The following is a 14055-nucleotide window of genomic DNA, read 5'->3' as shown; positions in this document are numbered from 1 at the left end:
GCACCATTGCTACAGAGAATCCGACACTATCTGTAAGGAGTTTGTACGTTTTCCCCATGTCTGCCCAGGGGATCCAGTTTCCTTCCACCATTCAAATCGTACTGGGGTTGGAAGTCGATTGGGTGTATTCGGTCGGCATGGGCTCTTGGGCAGAAAGAGGCTGTTACTGTTCTGTATGTCTAAATTTTAAATTTAAGGGAAAGTCCCTGACTGGGGCAGCTCATTTTGAAGGCATCAGACAGGGGCTGATCAGACAGGGGCTGACAGAGATTGAAGGGGAGAGGCCGTTTGTAGGTGATCAGAGTTTCACAGGTGAGATTTGGAGAGGTCAAGGATATTGTGTTCCTACTGGGGTGAAGGGTAAGGTGGGTGGGTGCAGGGAACCTCAACTGATGAGGCACGTTGAAGCTCCTGTCAGGGAATTGGTGTACATCAACAGGGAGCTGGGATGAGGAGATCAAGGGATGTAGGAGGACCCTCAAGAGGGAAATCAGGAAGGACACGAGATGTCTGAGGTAGAGAAAGAAAATCAGGGGAGATTGGGTGAGGGCAAATAGGTAACTAGGAAAAGAACAGGAGCTTAAAACTTGACATGGTTTTCAATGAATGGAGCCATGGGACATAGGTGAGGTCCTCTCTCTTGTTATCACTGGAGACCCCCTTCACCCCATTGACGTGATCTACTAGGATCAGTGTCTGAAGAGAGTGCACAAAATCAGATATAACAGAGAGAAAAACAACACATCTGCAGGACAAGTATTCATCATATTAAAAAAAATATTGCTTTGTACAAATGAGAGTCTCGGATGGTTAGTGGGAGCAGTTGCTTTGGTCGTTCAGCATTCTCACTGCCCGTGGGAAGAAGTTATTCCTCAGCCTGGTGGTGCTGGCTCTGATATTCCTGATGGGAGCAGCTGAAAAATGCTGTGTGCAGGGTGGAAGGTGTCCTCAATGATTTTGCACGCCCTCTTCAGTCAACGATCTCAGTAGATCAGGTCAATGGGGAGGGGAGGGGTCTCCAGTGATCCTCTCCCCCACTCTTATGGTCCTGTGGATTGACCTCCAATCCAAGTCTCTACAGCAACTGTACCACACGGTGATACACCGGCAGGACATTTTCGATAGAGCTCCTATAGGAGGTTGACATAATGGTGTCCGGTGGCCTTACCCGCATCAGTCTTCTCAGGAAGTGCAGTTGCTGTTGCGCCTTCCTGACAAGTGGGGAGATGTTGTTTGTCCACAATAGGTCACAAGTTAAGTAGACCCCAAGGAACTTGATGCTCTCCACTTTCTCCACTACAGAATTGTTGATGTGTAGTGGAGGGTGGTCATTCCTGATCCTCATGAAGTCCATGATTGTCTCCTTGGTTTAGTCCATGTTGAGATTCAGGCTGTTAATCTCGCACCATTTCACAAGATTTTCCACCTCTTCTCTGTAGTGTGACTCTTCATTGTTGATGATGAGGCCGACAGCTGTCGTGCTATCTGCCAATGTGATGACACTGTTGAAGCTGGATCTGGTGATGCAGTCGTGGCTCAGCAGTGTGACCAGGAATGGGCTGAGCTCACAGCCCTGAGGTGTCCCAGTGCTCAGTGTGACGGTGTTCGATATTCTGTTACCGACCCGAACAGGCTGTGGTCTTTCTGCTAGAAAGTCCAGAATCCACAAAGAGGGGTGTCCCAGTCCGCAATGCAGTCGGTTAGCATACTTTCCACAACACATCTGTAGAAGTTTGCCAAGATTTTTGATGTCAATGTTATCAGTGGAGTTTAATCCATGGGAACAGCTACAGTATCGGTGTCCAGTGTGGAAAGCAGATAAGTAGGTTCACACGCACTGGTGTCCTTGGATCAGTCTTCCATAGAACATGGAACATTCCTGCACACTGCAGGCCCTGCAGCCCTCAATGTTTGCCAACCCATGTAAACCTACTCCAGATCAATCTGATCCTTTCCTCCCTCACACCCAAAACCCTCTATTTTTTCATTTTTTTTACCATTTCCTCTGAAGGTTATTGAGCCCTGATGCACATTCTTGATCCAAAACAACAACTATCTCTCTGCCTCCACAGATGCTGCCTGACCACTGAGGTTCTCCAGCAGATTGTTTTGTATTCAGCTCAAAGCTTGCTTTAAAAGTTCAGTTTTATATTCTCACTGTTCCCCCAAGGGTTGTTGAGATAACTTCACATCAAGTTACCTACATCCCTCAACAACTTCTACAGGTCCCACTGACTCCATCCTGTCAGGGTGCATCCCTGCGTGAGACGGGAACTGCTCTGTTCAAGACCACAGGAAACTGCAGGGGGTTGTGAACGTGCTCAGACCCTCACACTCTCCCCTCCATCAGAAACACCCCCTCCCCTCTGCACACCCCCTCCCTTCTGTCACAACCCCCTCCCCTCCGTCACATCCCCTTCCCCTCTGTCACACACCCCTCCCCTCCATCACAACCCCCTCCCCTCTGTCACACACCCCCACCCCTCCGTCACACCCTCCCCTATGTCACACCCCCACCCCTATGTCACACTCCCTCCCCTATGTCACACTCCCTCCCCTCCATCACACCTCCCCTCCACCTGCACAACCCCTCCCCTCCATCACACCCCCTTCCCTCCATCACACACACCCTCCCCTCCATCACACCCCCTTCCCTATGTCACACACCCCCTCCCTTCCATCACACTCCCTCCCCTCTGTCACACACTCCCTCCCTCTGTCACACACCCCTTCCCCTCTGTCACACATGGACCTTCCCATGGACCTCCCCCATACCAAAATAAATATAAATGATAAATTGCTTAAATGTAATATTTCTTAGACTATATGAATACCAACAACAAAATTATTTTGTAAAATCTTTCTACATTGAATTACAACATCATTAGTTACATTATGAGGTCCTCCATCAGCCAGTTCCCCACCATGACTACCAGCCTCCCCCCCACCCCCCCCCACATCTCCATCGGGCACACAAAACTCAAAACGGTCAACCAGTTTACCTATCTCGGCTGCACCATTTCATTGGATGCAAGGATCGACAACGAGATAGACAACAGACTCGCCAAGGCAAATAGCGCCTTTGAAAGACTACACAAAAGAGTCTGGAAAAACAACCAACTGAAAAACCTCACAAAGATTAGCGTATACAGAGCCGTTGTCATACCCACACTCCTGTTCGGCTCCGAATCATGGGTCCTTTACCGGCATCACCTTTGGCTCCTAGAACGCTTCCACCAGCGTTGTCTCCGCTCCATCCTCAACATTCATTGGAGTGACTTAATCTCCAACATCGAAGTACTTGAGATAGCAGAGGCCGACAGCATCGAATCCACGCTGCTGAAGATCCAACTGCGCTGGGTAGGTCACGCCTCCAGAATGGAGGACTATCGCCTTCCCAAGATTGTGTTATATGGCGAGCTCTCCACTGGCCACCGAGACAGAGGTGCACCAAAGAAGAGGTACAAGGACTGCCTAAAGAAAGCTCCTGGTGCCTGCCACATTGACCATCGCCAGTGGGCTGATATCGCCTCAAACCGTGCATCTTGGTGCCTCACAGTTCGGCGGGCAGCAACCTCCTTTGAAGAAGACCTCAGAGTCCACCTCACTGTCAAAAGACAAAGGAGGAAAAACCCAACACCCAACCCCAACCAACCAATTTTCCCTTGCAACCGCTGTAACCGTGTCTGCCTGTCCCGCATCGGACTTGTCAGCCACAAACGAGCCTGCAGCTGACGTGGACATTACCCCTCCATAAATCTTCGTCCGCGAAGCCAAGCCAAAGAATGGAGCAGAAACCTTTTTTTGAATTTTCTCCTTCTTTTCCTTTAATTAGCATTTCCTTCTCAAACGTTATTGATCTAGGTTCACAAATACTAATTCCCACAATATTGTAGCTGAAACACCCGAAAATCTGACTAAAGCAGCGACTATAAAAACACCAGCAGCAATGAAAACAACAGCACGTTTCTTGTAGGGTGTTGCTTGTAAGCGCATTGTTTGTAGTGTGCTGCTTGTAGCACGTTGTTTGTAGCGTGTGCAGACAAAGCCACATGATTCAAAGCTTTTTTTGTCATTTGGGTAATAATGACAGTTCCGACCGGGGCAGCATTATAAGTTTCAGAAAGGAAATGAGCATCGAGCTTTGTAGGTATATTGATACATGTAAGATGGACATGAAAAATGTTTTTGTTGTTATAACCATCTACAGGGATATTTTATAAAAATAATACATTTCTATTGAAACACTACACAAGAATTTTATAGACAGTCATTTTGGTGTGATCTCCTCTGATGGTGACACCCAGAGCTGTCCGCACCCACTTAGTGATGTCAGTGAGTACTGCGTGCAGTTCTCATCTGTACTTGAGGAAGGATGTACTGGCTTTGGAGGTGGTACAGAGGAGGTTCAACAGGTTGATTCCAGAGAAGAGGGAGTTGGCCTGAGTGGAGAGATTGAATCATCTAGGCCTGTACTCTCTGGTACTCAGAAGAATGAGAAGGGATCTTATAGAAACATATAAAATTATATAAGATAGAGGTAGATGAGTTTTTTTCCCCCTCTGATAGGGGAGACCAGAACTAGGGGACATAGCCTCAAGATTCAGGGCAGTAGATTTAGGTCGGAGATGAGGAGGAACTGCTTTTCCCAGAGGATGGTGAATCTATGGAATTCACTGCCCATTGAAGCAGTGGAGGCTACGTCAGTAAATACATTTAAGACAAGGTTGAATAGATTTCTACATGGAGGGGGAATTAAGGGATATGGGGAAAAGGCAGGTAGGTGGAGATGAGCCAATCATCAGATCAGCCGTGATCTCCTTGAACGACAGAGCAAGCCTGATGGGCTGGATGGCCGACACCTGCTCCTATTTCTTACGTCCTTAATACTTTAATCGGCTGCCTTGGTGGCTCTTGAAATACCTTCTCTCTCAGCAACTGCCTGGACCACACCCTCAGTGACAGGGGATCTCCTCTCTAGTCCACACCCACCCATGTTTCTCGAGAACTTCCTGAGATGTTTTAAGGGGGAAATTGCTCCATCTCAAATCTCCACACCATCTGACAGCTGGGGGAATTGGAACGTTCATGCTGTGACCCCCCCCCCCCCACCCCCTGGACTTACCCAATACTGCAGCACAGAAAGAGGCCTCGGTCACTGCCCCCCCATTAATTGTAAAGCCAAACATTGGAAATCCAAAATAAAATGTAAAATGCTGGAATGTACAGTATGCCAGGCAGCATCTGTGGTAGATAAATGGGACTGGAACTCCATGAGTGGTTGTAGTGGGGCCAGATGGAAAAGACCCCATTTTTGGGATCTGCAATCAGTGCAAGGCTAGCCTCCCTGAACTGAGTGACCTTTTGGACCCTGGAGTCACAGTCAGACCACACCAATTAAGGATGACATTCCCTCCCTGGGTCACAGTTCAAGGGTAAGGTCCAGCCACACATCAATTACTCTGAAATGGAGAGAGTGGAGAGCACCAAGTTCCATGAAGTTGGCTGAACTCGTGACGTATCGTGGACACATTTCTCCTCACTTGTCAGGAAGGCACAACAGTGACTACACTTCCAGGTGAGGCTACTGACCACATCCTATCAACTTTTCATAGGAGCTCTATCTAGAGCGTCCTGGTGGGTGCATCACAGAGTGGTATGATTACTGCAGAGAAATGGATTGGAGGTCATTCTATAGGACCATAAGAGTGGCAGAGAGGATCACTGGGGTCTCCCTTCACCCCTCCCCCCCCCCCCCCCATAACTCATGAACATGATCTACTGGGATCATTGTCTGAAGAGGGTGTGCAAAATCATTAAGGATCCCTTCCACCCTGCACACAGCATCTTTCAGCTGCTCCTGTCAGGGAAGAGATACAGGTGCTTATCCTTTTATCTGAGATCCTTGGGACTGGACACCTCTCGGTATTTGGATTATTCCGGAATATGGAAATAAAATGGCGGCTCTACAGATTCACGCAAAACATAAAGCCCTTTTTATGGAACAATGCCACATTGAAGCCGGCTCAACGAGCAATGGCCGTCTTCATTACCCATAATGCCCCATGCACCTGGAACCGCCCTGGGAAAAGCAGAGTGGTTCCTGCTGCATGGGGGATTATGGGTGACGAAGATGGCCATTGCTCCCACATTAAAACAAAAAGAGGCTCACTCTGCTGGGCTCCGCCGTGCCCTTCTCTGTCTCCTTCCGGCCCGGCTCCTGCTGCTGCTCCCCAGCCTCTCTCCCTTGGAATCACCTCCTTCGCCCCTCTGGCTCCAGTGGCATAACATGACCTCCATGCTCTTTGGGATGCGTTCTCGCTTCACTCTCTGCCCACTCGCTGTCTGAGCCATGTTCTCTCCTTGCTCTCTCTAGAACACCTGAAATTATACTGTACATGCAGTTAAAAAAAAGTTTGGTTTTCGGAATCACAAATAAAGGAATAAGGATCTGTACAGGAGTATCAGAGCCAGCACCACCAGGCTGAGGAATAGCTTCTTCCCACGGACAGTGAGAATACTGAACGACCAAAGGGAATCCTCATACTAACCATGTGAGACTATCATATTCACAAAACAATATTTATTTATTTGTAGGTATGAATACTTGCCTGCATATGTATTGTTTGTCTGTATGTGTGTTATGTCTGGTTTTGTGCGTCTACACTGAGCACTGTTTCGTCAAATTATATAATCAGATGATAATAAACAACTTGAAATTCCCTACACCCAGCAATCTTTGAGCAAAATTCAAATTTATTTGTCTCGTTCCAACACAGTCCAGTGGGAAGGGCTCTTCTCCCAGCAAGTCTAATAATATCTCAAACGGTCACAGAGCCATGGAAAGAGCACAGTTTACAGAGGGCAGGGTTATAATGAAAAGAAAGGGCAGTGTGAGAGCACTGTTGTGGGGTTCATTCAGGAGCTCGATGGCTGTGGGGAAGAAACTGTGTTTGAACCTATGGGTGTGTGCTTTCACACTGTTGAACCTTCTTCCCCATGGGAGAAGAGAGTGAGTCTGGAGTGTGATGGGTCCTTCAGGATGTTGGCTGCCTTTCCCAGGTAGCGGGAGATGTAGATGGAATCTACGGTAGGGAGGGAGGTTTGCGTGATGTTCTGAGCTGCAATCACCACCTTCTGCAGCTTCTCCCGACCTGGAGCAGAGCAGTTCCTGTCCCATGCTGCGATGCACCTGGCGTCTACTCTCAAATGTAGAAGCTGTTGGGTCTTTATTAAGGGTTGGGTGCATGGACAACATAACAAATTTCCTCAGTCTTCTGAGAAGTTGAGGCATTGATGATTTCTTGACAATTACATCAATGTATTTGTCTCTGGTCAGGTCAGTGGGAATGTTTATTCCTGAGAACTTGAAGATGTCCACTCTCTCCCCTTCCATATGATTGATGTGGACAGGGTGTGGATTCCGCCTCTCCCCTCGTCAGTGATCACCTCCTTCCTCATACTGATGTTCACAAAGAGGACAACTCAGGATCTTCATGAGAAATGGCTCCAGCCAAATCCTTATTCCACCTGTCCTGATCTCCCCAACCCTCTCACCACCCCATCCCCCCTCAAATCCCCCACCTCCTCTACTCCCACTCCTCACACCACCCCCTTTCCCATTTTCCACCCCTCCCCTGCCCCTTACCACCCAACTGCCCTCTCATCACCCCAACCTGTCACCAACCCCTTCCCTGCACCATCCACTCCCCCAATTCCAATCCCCTCCACTCACCTCCCCTACTCCTCAACTCTCTCTCCCCCACAACCCCATCTCCTCATCTCCCACCCACTCACCACCCACTGCTTCCATATCACCACTCCCCCTCAACACATCCTTCCTCCTCGCCACTCCCTCCCACCTCACCACCCTTACTCCCTCACCACCACTTCACCAACCCTCTCCCCATCAACACAACTTCCCCTTCACCAATCTCACCCACTCCACTCTCACAACACCCCTTCCTGAGAAGACCAAAAGGACAGCCATTTGACCCTTGAGCCACAGGGAATTTGGGACATAGGAAAGTGTTGGGGTCATAGTGGTCATAGGGGGAAGGTGGGGGGGGGAGGGGGAAGGTGAGGGGGAAGGTGGGGGGGAAGGTGGGGGGGGAGGGGGGAGGTGGGGGGGGGAGGGGGGAAGGTGGGGGGGAGGGGAAAGTGGGGGGGAGGGGGAAGGTGGGGGGGAGGGGGAAGGTGGGGGGGGAGGGGGGAAGGTGGGGGGTGAGGGGGAAGGTGGGGGGGAGGGGGAAATACTGGTTGATGTGGCGGTGAAGCAATATTAATGAACAGTTTTATTCTGTTACTCAAAGTCTAAATACAGGGTAGTTCTCAACTTACAACCTGCAAGAGAATGTGACTAAATAGGCCGAAGGGGACCGACTCACTGGGGTCACAGACCACCCAGGGAGTGGAAGATCCACACAGTGTATGGACCACTCGGGTCACACACCCTACTGGAGCCACAGACCATCTGGGGAGATAGTGTCCCACTGCTGTCACAGACCACCCAGGGAGGGGGAGTCCCACCGGGGTCACGGACCACCCAGGGAGCGGGAGACCCACCGGGGTCACGGACCACACAGCGAGGGAGAGACTACCGGGGTACGGCGAGTGAGAACGGCGGCCTCCTGCGCCTCCCTGTCAAGCCGGGCCGGAGAGCTCCTCCCCCGATCTGGAGACGGGCTTTCTCCGCCCCGTGGGCAGGCGGCTGGGGACGGAGAGAGTGTCTCGCTCGAGCCAGGTGCCAAAGCAGCCGCCCCCCCCACACACTTCCTTCCACTCGTCCTGAGTCTGCGGCCGGACGGCACGGTGAGTTCGCGCTGCTCCTTCGCTCCCCGCTCGGCCGCCTCTTCCCGCAACTACCCCACACCCCCCCCCCCCCCCAACCACCACACCACAATTCTCTCCTCACCCCCAACTCCCTCCCTCCACTCCCCCCTCCCTCCCTCCACTCCCTCCCTCCCTCCCTCCACTCACCCCCTCCCTCCCTCCACTCACCCCCTCCCTCCCTCCACTCACCCCTCCCTCCTCCACTCACCCCTCCCCTCCCTCCACTCACCCCTCCCCTCCCTCCACTCACCCCTCCCTCCCTCCACTCACCCCTCCCTCCCTCCAACTCTCACCCCCTCCCTCCCTCCACTCACCCCCTCCCTCCCTCCACTCACCCCCCTCCCTCCCTCCACTCACCCCCTCCCTCCCTCCACTCACCCCCTCCCTCCCTCCACTCACCCCCTCCCTCCCTCCACTCACCCCCTCCCTCCCTCCACTCACCCCCTCCCTCCCTCACTCACTCTCCTCCCTCCCTCCACACCCTCCTCCCTCCCTCCACTCACCCCCTCCCTCCCTCCACTCACCCCCTCCCTCCCTCCACTCACCCTCCTCCCTCCCTCCACTCACCCTCCTCACCCCTCCCTCCACTCACCCTCCTCACCCCTCCCTCCACTCACCCCCTCCTCACCCCTCCTCCACTCACCCTCCTCACCCCTCCCTCCACTCACCCTCCTCACCCCTCCCTCCACTCACCCTCCTCACCCCCTCCCTCCACTCACACTCCTTCTTCCTCACCCCCCCCCCCGCTTTCCCTCCCCTTTTCGCTCCCCCAAACCATTGTCAGTGTTAAAGTAATGTAATTCATAAATTACAAAACATAAATGTATCCATAAAATAGAAACAAACATAGCAGCAAAGAATCCCAATATAATAACTGTATGTGTGTACAAGCCGTGCTCAACTTTCGACCGTAATTGGGGCCGAAGTACTAATTGTAACTCAGATTGGTTGTTAGTCGGGATTGCATGTGTTAACGTGGTATTAAAGCAATTTTTCAAAAAAAAGTTTTCAACAGGATGAGTAATCTCAGCATATGTACAGTATTTTAAAAAAAAATTGGTGGTTTGTGCAGGTGGACATAACTCTTGCATGTTGTAAGTTGAGAACTACCTGTATTTAGACTTTGAGTAACAGAATAAAACTGTTCATTAATATGCTTCACCGCCACATCAACCAGTATTTCCCCCCCTCCCCCACCTTCCCCCTCCCCCCCCCTTCCCCCCCCACCTCCCCCCCACCTTCCCCCCCCCACCCTTCCCCCCCACCTTCCCCCCCACCTTCCCCCCCACCTTCCCCCCACCTCCCCCCCCACCTTCCCCCCACCTTCCCCCTCCCCCCCCACCTTCCCCCCTCCCCCCCCACCTTCCCCTCCCCCCCACCATCCCCCTCCCCCCCCACCATCCCCCTCCCCCCCCACCATCCCCCTCCCCCCCCACCCTTCCCCCCCACCTCCCCCCCCCCTTCCCCTCCCCCCCCACCTTCCCCCTCCCCCCCACCTTCCCCCTCCCCCCCCACCATCCCCCTCCCCCCTCCACCTTCCCCCTCCCCTGCCAGAAAGCTAGACCTTGGCACCATTTTGTGACAGATGTCCAATTTATCGAACTATTTGTAGGGCGTGCATTCAAACGCTTCCACTTGGCCATTTCTGAGGCTCTCTCCTGAAATGTTGGTCGTCCCCCCCCCCCCAATTCTTCCATTCTCAACGTATAATTTGCCTTCCTACTGTTATACTTGTCTGAAATCCAATTTTGAGAGTATTTCTCCCCAAATTACCCAAGTGTGTCTTCCAAGACAAAGAGTCTGGGGGGCAAAAAGGAATTTGAAACCTGAAACTTCACCAATATCCTTGTGTATCATAATCCAAAATTCTCAAATTCTGGACAAGACCAGAGCCATGTACCAAGTCCCCTTTATTCGCCTACAGTGCCAGCTTTCAGGAGAATTTTACAAACCTAATCCCTATCTCCTTGCTGGAGCCCATCAAAACGGTGCAAACTCTTACAACATTGTCAGCAGGTACTTGCTGATTGGTGAAGGAGGATGAAGATCGCTGTGATTGGACAAAGCTTGTTCGGCCAAGAGGTGTACAGGAGTTGAAGAAGGCTGGACATGAGATTGTTGGAATCTTCACCATCCCAGACAAGGATTGGAAAGAAGATCCTCTTGGTAGGTGCTGTCTCCCAAGTGGGGGGGGGGGGGTGTCTGCTTGGGGTTAGGGTGGGTGCCGTCTCTTGAGGTGGGTATCTTGTGCGGGGTGGGTATCTTGTGCGGGGTGGGCATCTTGTGCGGGGTGGGCATCTTGTGCGGGGTGGGCATCTTGTGCGGGGTGGGCATCTTGTGCGGGGTGGGCATCTTGTGCGGGGTGGGCATCTTGTGCGGGGTGGGCATCTTGTGCGGGGTGGGCATCTTGTGCGGGGTGGGCATCTTGTGCGGGGTGGGCATCTTGTGCGGGGTGGGCATCTTGTGCGGGGTGGGCATCTTGTGCGGGGTGGGCATCTTGTGCGGGGTGGGCATCTTGTGCGGGGTGGGCATCTTGTGCGGGGTGGGCATCTTGTGCGGGGTGGGCATCTTGTGCGGGGTGGGCATCTTGTGCGGGGTGGGCATCTTGTGCGGGGTGGGCATCTTGTGCGGGGTGGGCATCTTGTGCGGGGTGGGCATCTTGTGCGGGGTGGGCATCTTGTGCGGGGTGGGCATCTTGTGCGGGGTGGGCATCTTGTGCGGGGTGGGCATCTTGTGCGGGGTGGGCATCTTGTGCGGGGTGGGCATCTTGTGCGGGGTGGGCATCTTGTGCGGGGTGGGCATCTTGTGCGGGTGGGCATCTTGTGCGGGGTGGGCATCTTGTGCGGGGTGGGCATCTTGTGCGGGGTGGGCATCTTGTGCGGGGTGGGCATCTTGTGCGGGGTGGGCATCTTGTGCGGGGTGGGGCATCTTGTGCGGGGTGGGCATCTTGTGCGGGGTGGGCATCTTGTGCGGGGTGGGCATCTTGTGCGGGGTGGGCATCTTGTGCGGGGTGGGCATCTTGTGCGGGGTGGGCATCTTGTGCGGGGTGGGCATCTTGTGCGGGGTGGGCATCTTGTGCGGGGTGGGCATCTTGTGCGGGTGGGCATCTTGTGCGGGGTGGGCATCTTGTGCGGGGTGGGCATCTTGTGCGGGGTGGGCATCTTGTGCGGGGTGGGCATCTTGTGCGGGGTGGGCATCTTGTGCGGGGTGGGCATCTTGTGCGGGGTGGGCATCTTGTGCGGGGTGGGCATCTTGTGCGGGGTGGGCATCTTGTGCGGGGTGGGCATCTTGTGCGGGTGGGCATCTTGTGCGGGGTGGCATCTTGTGCGGGGTGGTGTTGGAATCTAGGGGTTAAAACAGTATGAAATAAATGATTAATTAATAAGTGTATATTTACTGCATGGTTCAGGAAAAAGGAATGTGATTAAGTGGCAATCACAGCATGGAGCAAAGTTGGCTGAGCAAAATTGTCTCTCCAAAATACAGGGAGAGGAAATGCATAAAACAATTAGGAGGAATGCTCAAACTAAATGAGGTGGTGAGTAGCACAGGAGACACAGGCCAGATCAGAACAAAGAATGGCCTGAAAGAAACAAAGGGAATGAAAACAAGTCTAGAGGAAGATTAGGCAGGAGGAGGTGTTAAAGAGAACAGCAGAAATTGGCCAGACAAGAACAGAATGGTGATTAGAAATATCTGGGGATGAATTAATTTCTGATCAACACAACGGGATAGTCTGGCCTGGAGGATTAAGATGGGAGTGCTACACCCCAGATATCTGCAAAACAGGAGATGACTTGTGATAACCCTTATGCAAAAAGATCTAGCAAAGGAAGACAACTTTTGTTCTGTATGATAAGGTTGACCTATATAAACTGAACCAACTGGACAATAGGGGTCAGTCTTGGGGAGTAGCTCACTGTGCAAGTGACCTATGAACTAATGAGTGAACCAGAGCTCTGTTAAGTTTTATTCTTGTGCTGTGTAATAAATTGACTGTTGAACCGAATACCTTCTCCTATCACTTCATTCAAAGAACGCGCTGGACTCAGACTACACATAGACTAAATTAAGAGTAAGTTAAAGCCAGAGTCCGACAGTGGGTATCTTGTGCGGGGTGGGTATCTTGTGCGGGGTGGGTATCTTGTGCGGGGTGGGTATCTTGTGCGGGGTGGGTATCTTGTGCGGGGTGGGTATCTTGTGCGGGGTGGGTATCTTGTGCTATCTCTTGGGGGGGGGGAGGGTGTCCCTGTGAGGGCTGGGGGTTGGGTGCCATCTGCTGGGGGGGAGGGGGAGTCCAGGTTGGGGGTAGGGCTGGGATGTCAGAGACACGAAGGGTGGGGGGGGCGCGGGGGGGTTTGGAATTTGTGTCCAAGTGTTGATCTAAAGATTAAACCTTCATATGATGGAGCCATGGTTCAACGACTGGGTGCTGGTGTTGGCCTGGACTGGTATCAGCATGGGTGGGTGTTGTTCAGTGTAGGGGTTGGTAGTTTGCCTGTAATCTCCTCCACCTGATGTAACTGTACCCACTTCAGTTTCCTCTGGCAGCCCGTTTCAGTTATGGACCACCCTCGAGTCAAAAATCTGCCCCCAGGTCCTTTCCCCTCTCACTTTAAACATATGTTCTCCAGTTCCTGAATCATCTACCCTGGGGTAAAAGACTGTGAGCATTTCTTGATCCGCACCCCTAGTGATTTTATAACCCTCTGTATAGTCACCCCTCACCCTCCTTTACTCCAGGCGATTAAGACCCAGCCTATCCAACCTCTCCCTATAACTCAAACCCTCTAATCCTAGCAACAGACTGGTAAAACTCCTCCACATCCCTTCCAGTTTACCGATGTCCTTCTATAGCTGCTGCTCATGGTGCTCCACGTGTGATGTGATCTCACATACATCTTGTGCTGCTGTGCCCTGAGGTCCCAGCTTTTGTCCTTAAGGTTGTCACTGTAGAAAAGACAGCAGTCAACGTGCACACAGTGAGATCCCGGAAGTAGCAGGGTGTCAATGGTCATGCTGTGGGTGATAGAAACTGGAAGCCACACGTCAGGAATAGTCAAAACATAGCAATGCCTGAGGAACTCAGCAGGTCTCACATAAGAGGTAAAGATATACTGCCAATATTTCAGACCTGAACCCTTTCCTCTTCAAGATGTGAGTGAAAAATGACAAGCGTCTAAATTAAAGACTATGAGCGAAGGGGAAGAGAGAGGGGAAGGA

General features: G+C 52.1%; 1 protein-coding gene across 2 annotated transcripts in view; it reads right to left on the bottom strand.

The window, feature by feature from the left end:
• The window catches only part of lamb2l (laminin, beta 2-like), a 152613-nt gene extending 151161 nt beyond the window's left edge, over window positions 1–1452 (bottom strand). For both annotated transcript variants that reach the window (XM_069939468.1, XM_069939474.1), the window contains exon 1: window positions 1169–1452. In XM_069939468.1, the coding sequence (XP_069795569.1) occupies window positions 1169–1354 (186 nt within the window). In that variant the 5' untranslated portion in view covers window positions 1355–1452. The remainder of the gene's footprint in view (window positions 1–1168) is intronic.
• Between the last annotated feature and the right edge of the window lie 12603 nt (window positions 1453–14055).

This window comes from Narcine bancroftii, chromosome 5 (assembly GCF_036971445.1).
Source record: "Narcine bancroftii isolate sNarBan1 chromosome 5, sNarBan1.hap1, whole genome shotgun sequence".
Taxonomy (NCBI): domain Eukaryota; kingdom Metazoa; phylum Chordata; class Chondrichthyes; order Torpediniformes; family Narcinidae; genus Narcine; species Narcine bancroftii.
Note: the sequence above shows the minus strand (reverse complement) of the source record. Positions and strands in the feature narration are given on the sequence as shown.